A 10,253-nucleotide genomic window follows, 5' to 3' on the forward strand; every position below is an offset into this window, starting at 1 on the left:
TGAGTCCCCCGGGGGGCACCCACGGGTGGCGGGAGCCGGGGCGGGGGGGGGCGGACGGGGAGGTGGGTCCCCCGGTTGCCCCTGGCTGGTCCCTGCGCCCCCGGGGCTCGTCGTCGTTCTCTCTGGCTCGTCCTGGTCCCCCCCGTGGCTTCTCCCGGTTCTCCCCGTGGCTCGTCCCGGTTCCCCCCGGCTGCCGCCGCCCCGAGGCTGGTCCCGGTGTCCCCAGGTCTTGTCCCGCTTCCCCTGGCTGGCTTTGCCCCCCCCGCCCCGGTCCTGCGGGAAGCCGGAGGGCAAAAGCCGCCATCCCGGCCACGGGGCGTTATGCAGGGAGCCGCCACCTCACGCAAGAATCGGGATGGGTCCCCGTTCCCGGCACCCCCGGGAGGGCGTTGGGTGTTTTTTTGGGCTGTTTTCAGGCCGATAAGGGGATGGTGACAAGTGCGGGGGCTGCGCAGCACAACCGGGACCTCGGTGAAGAGCGGCGAAGCGGAGGCAGCGGGCACGGCGTGCCGGTGACAAGCGGGAAAAACACAGGAGTTCCTCGGGCAGGGCACGGGGATGGGCTCTAGGTTTATGCTTTTCAGTGTGTTCCCCTGAAAGAGCTGCCGTACCGGGACCGGGAAAGGGATGGAAAACGCCCTTCTCCCCCCATTAAATCTCTTAAATTATCGATGGGGAAAAAAAAAACCCAACCCAACGACTTGCCCTGCACCTTCCGTATTCTCCTTCAAGGAAGTGAAGAGAAACGGGCAAACCACAAGGCCTTGAGGCACCAAAGGCGGTTCCAGCCCCCTTTTGCCAGAAACCTGTAATCCCGCTTTTGTTTTTCTGGGCAGAGCCAGGACTCGGTACCGGCCTGACTCGGGACGCTCTGTGGCGCGTCACCTTTGAAAAACTAAGCCCTTAATGCTGAGACTTGCTCTTATTTCCTCCCCAGGTCAATGTTGGGTGCGTGCCAAAGAAGGTAAGGGCGCTTTCCCCACCGGTGCCTCGGCCGTGGGTCGGGTCTGGGGTGTGGGTTGGGGTGTGAGTGCGGAAATGGGAGGGAGCGGGGTCTCGGGGTGAATTGAGCCATGGAGGCACCGTGAAGCTCAGACCCGTGTCCCATGGGATGCCCTGGGTGGAGATGAGAGGCATTGGGAAGCGGGGTGGGGTTCTTTTTCCCCAAAAATCAAACCGGTTTTCCCAAGCCGACTCGGGATTTGTGTGTGTGTGTGGGGGGCAGGTGATGTGGAACGCAGCGGTCCACGCGGAGTTCATCCACGACCACGCCGACTACGGCTTCGAAACGCCCGGCGTCAAGTTCAACTGGAGGTAGGTGTGGGGAACGAGCATCACCCCATGGAAGCAGCTGCAGGTTGTCCATCCTGGAGGGTTTCCTGCCCGCGGACGGATGCTGAGATGGGAACGCCGGGATTTCCTTCCGAAAGGAGGGGTGGCAAACCGGCCGTGGGAAGGGACTTTGGAAAAGTGGGATGCCGGGAAGGCAGGCACAAAAAAGCCTCATGTGGGTGGGGAAAGCTGGGGAACGTGGGGCCACTTTATTCTGTGGCCTGGCTGCCATCTGCTGAAGGGATTGAATTGTTTTCTGCTGAGCTCCGTAGGTTCGTGACGTTAAGCCCCCGCTCTGTTCCAGAACGATTAAAGAGAAGCGCGACGCGTACGTGAGGCGCCTCAACGAGATCTATGAGAACAACGTAAAGAAGGTGAGGATGCGTTTATCCCGCGGGGAGGAGGGCTCTGCTGGATTTCTGGCCGCTTTTCCAGCTTGAACGGGTGTCCCCTCTAACTGCGGAAGCCCTGGCTCTGTTAGCTGACCTCCTAAACGACTCCCCTCAGGCTCACATCGACATCATTCGGGGCTATGGCAAGTTCACCGCCGATCCCCAGCCCACCATCGAAGTGGACGGGAAAAAGTACACAGCTCCCCACATCCTTATAGCCACGGGCGGGCGCCCGGCCGTCCCTCCCGACAGCGAAATTCCCGGTGAGCCTGAGGGAACTCCCCGGGCTGCCTGGGGAGAGCAGGATGGCTGCCGAAAGCCAAAGCGGGCTTTGGGAGGTGGGAAACAGGGCTGGCGAGGGGTGTGAAAGGGGCTCTGCTTTGTAGGTGCCAGCCTGGGGATCACCAGCGATGGCTTCTTCGACCTGGAGGAGCTGCCCAGGTAAAACGGGGCTCAGCCCCCTCCTCCACTGCCACTGGCGGTGGCTCGGCGCGCCGGCACACGGCATCCTCGCTTCTCCGCAGGCGCAGCGTTATCGTCGGTGCCGGCTACATCGCGGTGGAGATCGCGGGGATCCTTTCCACCCTGGGCTCCAAGTCAGCCCTGCTCATCCGCCAGGACGCGGTAGTGCCACCGGCTGTCCCGTGTCCCCCCTCTCCCCCAGCCGCATCCCAGCCCACGGGGTTTTCTGGTCATCGGCTCCCACAATGACCAGAAGGGAAGGGTCATCCCCGTTCGGGGAGTGAGGAGGGTCTGAGTCGGGGCAGGTGGATGGCAGTGGAGGTACAGAGGATGGTGGCGTTAGGATGGTGGGTGTAAGGAGGTGCTGGGCAGATGGGGTGAGCAGAGCGTGGGTGTGCTGCCAGGCGCATTCCGGCAGCGCCAGCCGGCGTGCCCGGCATTTCTGTGGCCTGGCGTGCCGCCGCACCCGTTTCCTGAGCTTTATCTCAAGTCATGACTTGAAAAAATAGAAAAAGATTAAAGGAAAAACAAACAGAGGAGAACTTTATCATTAACGAGAAGCAGCCCAAACCTCTTTGGGCCCACATGGGGCATGAGCACAGGGAAATGCCAGTGGAGGGGGCTGCCAGGTGGTGCCTTTGCCTGCAGACCCTCATCTAACGGCACTGGTGGGTCCCTGCCCAGGTTCTGAGGACCTTCGACTCCCTGATCAGCTCCAACTGCACCCAGGAGCTGGAGAACACTGGGGTGGACGTCTGGAAGCACACGAAGGTATGGGCATGAAGAGCAGCTCCGCAGCTTGTCCCATCCCCCCTGGAGAAGCAGGGCTGGGGGAAAGTGGGCATGTTGGGCACAGCTTGGTGGGCCATGGCTTTGGCAGCATCCTTGGTGCTGTGGTGCAGCCCCATCGCCTGTTGCAAGGGAAATGTCATTGGCACCTTCTCACCCCATGGCTCTTGTTGTTCTCTAGGTGAAGACAGTCACCAAGACCCCTTGTGGGCTGCTGGATGTGACGGTGACCTCCTCGGTGCCTGGCCACAAGCCGACAGAGGGAGTGATCCGGGATGTGGACTGCCTGCTGTGGGCTGTGGGGCGGGAGCCCAACACTGAGGAGCTGTGCCTGGACCTAGTGGTGAGATGACCTTTCCACGCTGGTGCAAGGATGCCCATGGGTCTCTGGGAATCCCCTGAGTCCCATGGGTCTCTGGAGTTCCTATGGGTCTCTGAGGGTGCAATGGGTCTCCAGGGGTCCCACGGGTCTCCAGGGGTCCCATGGGTCTCAGGGGGTCCTATGGGTCTCTGGAGCCTGCTGTAGGATGATGTTCCCACCAAGCTGCCCCCACAGCTGGGAACATGGTGGCCACCAGCACGGGTCCCCTGTGGGCATCGCTTGTCCCATCCCACCTGGGCCATGTGCCAAGGTGGCTGCCATTTCCCATGACAGGGTGTGCAGGTGGACGACAAGGGCCATGTGGTGGTGGACGAGTACCAGAACACCACCAGGAGAGGGATCTACGCCGTTGGGGACGTCTGTGGGAGAGCCCTCCTCACCCCAGGTACTGTGGCCATGCCCCCCTCCCCGGCCCCTCAGTGCCACACTGTGCCACAGCTCAGGCTCCCTGTCCCTCCCCACAGTGGCCATCGCAGCTGGAAGAAAGCTGGCCCACAGGCTCTTCGAGAGCAAGGAGGACTCCCGACTGGACTACCATGACATCCCCACCGTTGTCTTCAGCCACCCACCGATCGGCACCGTAGGCCTCACTGAAGGTGGGGATGGACAGGGCATGGTGGGGGGTGAAGAGTCTGGGGATGTTGTGGCCCGGAGCTGCTGGTTTGATGATGGAGGAGATGATCTGATCTCCACAAGCAGTCTGAGCCTTGCAAGATGTGCTGTGACTCCCTCCTTATAAATGTCTTGGGGATATGGCCCATCCCCTTGACCTATGTGCTGTGTCTTCTGCTGCAGACGAAGCGGTGGCCATGCACGGCAAGGAGAACGTGAAGATCTACAGCACGTCCTTCACACCCTTGTACTACGCTGTCACCCAGAGGAAGGTGAAGTGTGTCATGAAGCTGGTGTGCGCTGGCAAAGAGGAGAAGGTGCGTGGAGGGGACCAGGGGAAACAGCTGGTGCTGCAGGGGGGTGGCTGTCCTCTTGTTCCCTGCTCAAACCAAGTCTTGGGCTGAGATCCAGCTCCCCCAGCACCAAGCCTGGATTTCAGCCTGGATCTCAGTGCTGGGTCCCATCTGACCTCTCACTTCTTCCCCAAAGGTGGTGGGATTGCACATGCAAGGGGTGGGTTGTGACGAAATGCTGCAGGGCTTTGCTGTGGCCATCAAAATGGGGGCCACCAAGGCTGACCTGGACAACACTGTGGCCATTCACCCCACTTCTGCTGAAGAGCTGGTGACGCTGCGCTGAGGCGATGGGCGCTGGCAGCCCCAGGGATGGCAGCCGCAGCTGGGAAAACATTTCATATGTCTTAAAATATGCCTTAACATCAGGTGGTTGCCTGGAGAGCATGTCTGTGAAATCAGTGTGGCTTGCTTTGGAGTTGAAAATAAATACAGTGATGCTGGCAAGTCTCTGCCTTTCACTTTATGGTGCCTTCTGAGCTGTGCCCAGCTGCAGAGGATGGTGGCATGGTCCCTTGGGGCAGTTTTGGGGAAGGGTGCTGGTGGACAGGCTCCTCCTCTACCATTCCCGGCACCGGGGCTGTGTGGGGAGCAATGGAGTGGGGCAGGATGGCAGGGTGCTTGGGGTACTCGTGGGTACTGGAGCATCTCGGGTGGGCTCTGTCCTCTGCTGTGGGCTCATGGAGGGGTGCAGCAGCATTGCCATTGGATGTGGATCCATCAGCATCACTGTTGGACATGGATCCGTGAACATCACTGTTAGATGTGGATCCATCAGCATTGCTGGTGGATGTGGATCCATTGGCATTGCTGGTGGACATGGGGTCACGAGGGAGCTGCTGGCCTGGCCCTGCTGCATCCTGGAGGCTTCCAGATCCCCTGCGCTGCCCCGTCACTCTCTGCTCTTCATGGCTGTGGCTCCTGAGCTCTCAAAGCTTGAGGCAGCTTGAAGCGGATGAGGGTGAGCTGACCAGGAGAGTTGGGGCACGGTGCTGGCTGAGGACCTGCTGGCTTCTGCTTTGCTTTTGCTAGAAAGAAATAGTTTGTATGAAATCAAGCTATCTCAGAGGGCGAAAATTCCCTGAAACCTGTGGAGGAGGTGAGCAGCCCAAGGAAGGGGACACTGGTGCTCAGCCCCAGCTTGTGGCTCCAGGCTTTGCTGGGGTGTCTCCATCCCAGGTGGACAAACCACAGCAGGCAGAAAAATCCTGGCCAGCCCTCCTAACCCCATCAACATGTGTTTAAAGAGTTTAGGGGACTCCTAGGGGCTCAAGTACAAGCAAGAAGCTAAATATTATTGGTATCCGAGGTTATCCGTGTTAGTCTTGAAAAGAATAATGATTCCCAAAGCTTAATGCTCACGGAAGCACACAAGATCTCCTCTGGGCTTGCCACTGATGGTTCTCAGGCCCATTAGAGGAGTCAGCTGGAGTTAACTCAGAGATAATTGCTCTGTTTGAATCACAGTGAATGGTGTGGTTTGGGCTGGGCTGCTGAAACAAACAATGGATGCTGCTCTCTAATGCTTCTCCCAAGTACGAGATGAATGAGAGAAATATTTATGAGTTGAAAAGAAACTTAATTACTTCAATGAAATAGTAATAATAAAATAACAAAAATATAAGATAATAATAAGAAAATAATGATTATATAGAATACATAGAAAAACATGACAGGCACTGTCATGACTGCCACTGACAGGCAGGAGGAAAGTCCCAGAGAGGACTCGGTGACAGTCGGGAACTGAATTCCACATCTGGATTCAGGCAGAGGAAGGGACAGGGCCCTCCTTGGACGTTGGCCATTGAAGAGAGAGGGCTGACCCTCAGATCCCTCGGCTTTTATACTGAGCGTGATGTGGATGGGACGGAATGCCCTGTTGGTGGGTTTAGGGTCACATCTCCTGTCCCTCCTCCCCATGGCTGTTACAGGTCTGTGCGTTGCCGCTTCTGACTCTCCAACAGAGTTAGCTGGCCTTGGTTGGAGAGCAGTAAGTGTGAGCAAGAGCCTCTCCGCGTGCCAGCCCTTGGCATTAACCATCAGCGTTGGTCTGATCACTCGGGAAGTGGATCCTGTCGGAAAAATGCGCCTCTAATTTCAGAGAGTGCTATTTGAAGAGGCGTAGCTGAAAAGCAAAATTACTGGGCAGAAAATTGGTTCTACTTTCCCACAAACAAGGACAGTGGCTTTACCCTCTCAGCCCATAGGCTGCCGTAGCATTTTCACTGAATTTCACTGAATTTTTAGAGTTGGAAGGGACCATAGAGATCACATAGTCCAACTCCCCTGCCAAAGCAGGACCACCCAGAGCTTGTCAGATCATGTTACTCAGGACTGCATCCAGGCGGGTCTTGAAAATCTCCACAGAAGGGGACTCCACACCCTCCCTGGGCAGCCTGTTCCAGGGCTCCGTCACCCTCACTGTGAAAAAGTTCTTCCTCATATTCAAGTGGGACCCTTTATGTTCCGACTTGTGCCCATTGCCCCTTGTCCTCTCACTGGCAACTACTGAAAAGAGTCTGGTTCCCTCCTCCCTCAGCCCGTCCTTGTCAATATCTTTTTTTTCCCTTTTTTCTGTTTTTTCCTTTGGAGTCACGTTATTGCCAGGCGCGTTGTGCTGTGTGCGTGTGAGGTTTGGCCTGGGCTCCACGGCCAGGGAAATTACCGGAGTGTCTGAAACCAGAGAGGCAGGGACACACACAGGAGCCTCGGTTTTTGGGGTGAAATTGGGCAAAAAACCGCAGCGGAGACCCGGTGGGGAGAACCTCGGCGGGACACGAACCGGGACCAGGCCCCGCGCCTGTCCATGACCACGCCCACTTGCCCCTAGGCCCCGCCCCTCCCTGCCCTGACCACGCCCTCCCTGCTATGGCCACGCCCCTTTCCTGCTCCTGACCACGCCCCTCCCCGACAGCCCCCGCCCCGCCGAGCCTCTTCTCCCCCGGGGCGGGGCGGTTCCGCGCGGCGCCTGCGCGAGGAGGAGCGCGCCTGCGCAGTGCGAGGCCCCCAGAGTCCGGCCGCCATCTTGCTTCCCGCCGTCCCCTCAGGCCTTGTCCGTCCGTGTCAGGTGAGGTGCGGGGTGGGTCGGGGCCGCGCCAGCCCGGAGCCCGAGGGGCGACCCCAGGCAACGGGGAGGGGTTTGGGGCTCAGGATCGGGCCCGGCCGGGGGCTCTCGGGCAGCAGGGCCCAGGCTGGTGAGATGGAGACCGAGCTCGGGGGCCGCGGAGGGAGTCACCCCCGGGGTTTGGGGTGCGAGGACGGCGCCGGGGGGGTCACGGCTCCAGCGCCGTGCGGTCAGACCGGGCACGTAAAAACCACAAAGTCAGTGTTTTCAGGGCTTAAACACGGAGACCGAGCCCTGTGTGTTGGGGACTGGAAAACTCACTCAGTGTCTCACATTCCCCTGATTTTCCCCCTCGGGTGCTCCCGACCCTCCCGCGCCGCTTCTCCCCGAGCAGAGCCGCCCCGGGGCGCTCCCCGCCGCCGCATCCCCGGGGTGTCCTCACGGCCCGCGGCCAAACGGGTGTGGGGGAGCGGATGGCGCTGCCGTGGTGCCGATGACGCCCGGGGAGGCGGGCGGGCGGTAGGACCCGGGGCGGCCCCGGTTGGGCGGGGCGGGGCGGGGCTGGGGTGTGGCAGGGACGGTCCGGGGCGGGGCGATGCCTATAATAGCGGGCGGAGTTCGGCCAGGGAGGGTAACGGCGCTGGGAAGGCGCCGGGTGCGGGGTTGTTGGGGGTCCCACGGGCCGGGGGGGCCCTGGCGGGCGGAGGAAGGTTCCGGCCGTGGGTGGGATGGGACCGGGGGCTGGCCGGGGCGGGGACGGGCCACCGCTGCTTGGGACGGGCTGGGCAACCGGCCCCGGGTGCTGAGAGCCCCCTGTGCCGCGGGATGGCGTGTGCCCTTGTGCCGTTGTTACTGTATTGTCTGCCGTTACTGTGCTATTAAACTGTCTTTAACACAACAAACGAGGTTTTTTTTTTTTTCCTTTTTTCTCCCTTTTCTTCCCACCCTTCTGAACAGGCAGAGCTGGGCCCAGTGGCCGGTCAGGGGCTCGTTGGGGGCTGGGAAATGCAGCCGGCTAGGGCTCTGGCACACAAAGCTGAGACACAGAGACCAAGTCCTGTGTGCTTGGTCAGAGACTCAGGTGCTGCGTTTTGGGGGCTTGAAACCAGGGTCACTGGTTTGAGTCAGACTGGCCACTGAGAGAAACAACAGCTGCTATCCCCAAGGAGAGAGAGAAAGAGATTTATGATTTCAGGTAGTTAGAAGAGGCTTAGCTAAGAAGTAAAATTACTAAACAGAAAATCGGTTCTGTTTTACTGCAAAGCAGGAAAGTCACTACACCATTTTTGGCCTCACAAAGGGAAACTAAGTACTGTGTTTGGGGGGGTGAGGTGGGTTGAAACTGGGCTCATTTACCCAGTTGAGGGCTCAGAGAGACTAAGTGCTGCATTTTGGGGGATTGAAACTAACCTCACTTGGTCAGATTTGGGGCTTATAAAGGAAGACTAAATCCTGTGTGTGTGTTGAGGGTTCATGGGGCCAGGCTCATGAACAGAGATTAAGTCCTGCATTTGGGGAGGGGGCTGAAAGTGGGCTCATTTGGCCAGTTTAGGGCTCAGAGAGACTAAGTGCTGCATTTTGGGGGATTGAAACTAACCTCACTTGGTCAGATTTGGGGCTTATAAAGGAAGACTAAATCCTGTGTGTGTGTTGAGGGTTCATGGGGCCAGGCTCATGAACAGAGATTAAGTCCTGCATTTGGGGAGGGGGCTGAAAGTGGGCTCATTTGGCCAGTTTAGGGCTCAGAGAGACTAAGTGCTGTGTTTTGGAGGATTGAAACTAAACTAACTTGGTCAGATTTGGGGTTTATAAAGGGAGACTAAATCCTCTGTGTGTGCTGAGGGCTCATGGGCACAGGCTCATGAACAGAGATTAAGTCCTACATTTGGGGGAGGGGGGCTGAAACTGGGCTCATTTGGCCAGTTTAGGGCTCACAGAGAGACTAAGTGCTGTGTTTTGGGGGATTGAAACTAAACTAATTTGGTCAGATTTGGGGCTTATAAAGGGAGACTAAATCCTCTGTGTGTGCTGAGGGCTCATGGGCACAGGCTCATGAACAGAGATTAAGTCCTACATTTGGGGGAGGGGGGCTGAAACTGGGCTCATTTGGCCAGTTCAGGGCTCAAAGAGACTTAAGTCCTGCACATTTGGCCTCAGAAACTGAGGCTGTGTTCTTTTGGGGGGTGCTTGTAATGAGGCTCATTTGGTCAGTTTTTGGTCTGACAGAGACTAAGTGCTGTGTTTGGTTGGGAGGGGGGTGATTGAAACAGAGACCAAACCCTGTGTGTTTGGGCTCAGAAACGGAAACCCAAGTGCTGTGTTTGGGGGGGCTGAAACCTGGCTCATATGGCCAGTTTTAGGGCTCACACAGAAAAAGACCAAGTCTGGTGTTTGGGGGCTTGAACTGGGGCTCATTTGGCCAGTTTTACAGCTGAGAAACGGCGACCAGGAGTCTTGGGTCTTGGTGCTCAGAAATAGAGATGAAGCCCAGCGCTTGGGGCTACAGCCCCGTGTGTGTGTCCGGGGGCTCCAGACAAGGCTCCTGCGGCCTCGACCAAGGCTTTTGGGCTCGGAAAGAGCGACCGAGTCCCGCCGGGGGGGCTCGGCCCCGGGCCCGTGTGTCCCGAGTCCCCGCCGAGCGGCAGAGCCCGAGTCCCGCCGGGGGGGCTCAGGGCAGAGCCCCGGACCCGCCGGGGGCTGCAGCCCGGGCTCCCGCCGCCACCCCGGGGCTCGCACCGACAGCCCGGCCCCTCCGGGCTCCGACCGGGCCCCAAGGACGGTCCCGGGTCCCCCCCGGGCAGCAGCGCCCGCAGCCCCTCTCCGGCCCCGGTCCCGCCGGAGCCCGGGCAGCCCCCGCCGCCGCTCCC

General features: G+C 59.0%; 1 protein-coding gene across 1 annotated transcript; it reads left to right on the plus strand.

Moving 5' to 3' along the window:
• Positions 1-428: 428 nt before the first annotated feature.
• On the plus strand, positions 429-4,769 carry GSR (glutathione reductase). Its single transcript, XM_014960898.1, has 13 exons — positions 429-519; positions 915-964; positions 1,226-1,314; positions 1,637-1,706; positions 1,840-1,987; positions 2,111-2,165; positions 2,249-2,348; positions 2,871-2,957; positions 3,157-3,318; positions 3,631-3,742; positions 3,822-3,953; positions 4,153-4,286; positions 4,459-4,769. Exons 1-13 carry the CDS (start codon positions 429-431, stop codon positions 4,606-4,608), a joined length of 1,380 nt encoding a protein of 459 aa, XP_014816384.1. The 3' UTR covers positions 4,609-4,769.
• The last annotated feature ends 5,484 nt before the right edge of the window (positions 4,770-10,253 follow it).

This window comes from Calidris pugnax, unplaced genomic scaffold (assembly GCF_001431845.1).
Source record: "Calidris pugnax isolate Ruff unplaced genomic scaffold, ASM143184v1 scaffold573, whole genome shotgun sequence".
NCBI lineage: Eukaryota > Metazoa > Chordata > Aves > Charadriiformes > Scolopacidae > Calidris > Calidris pugnax.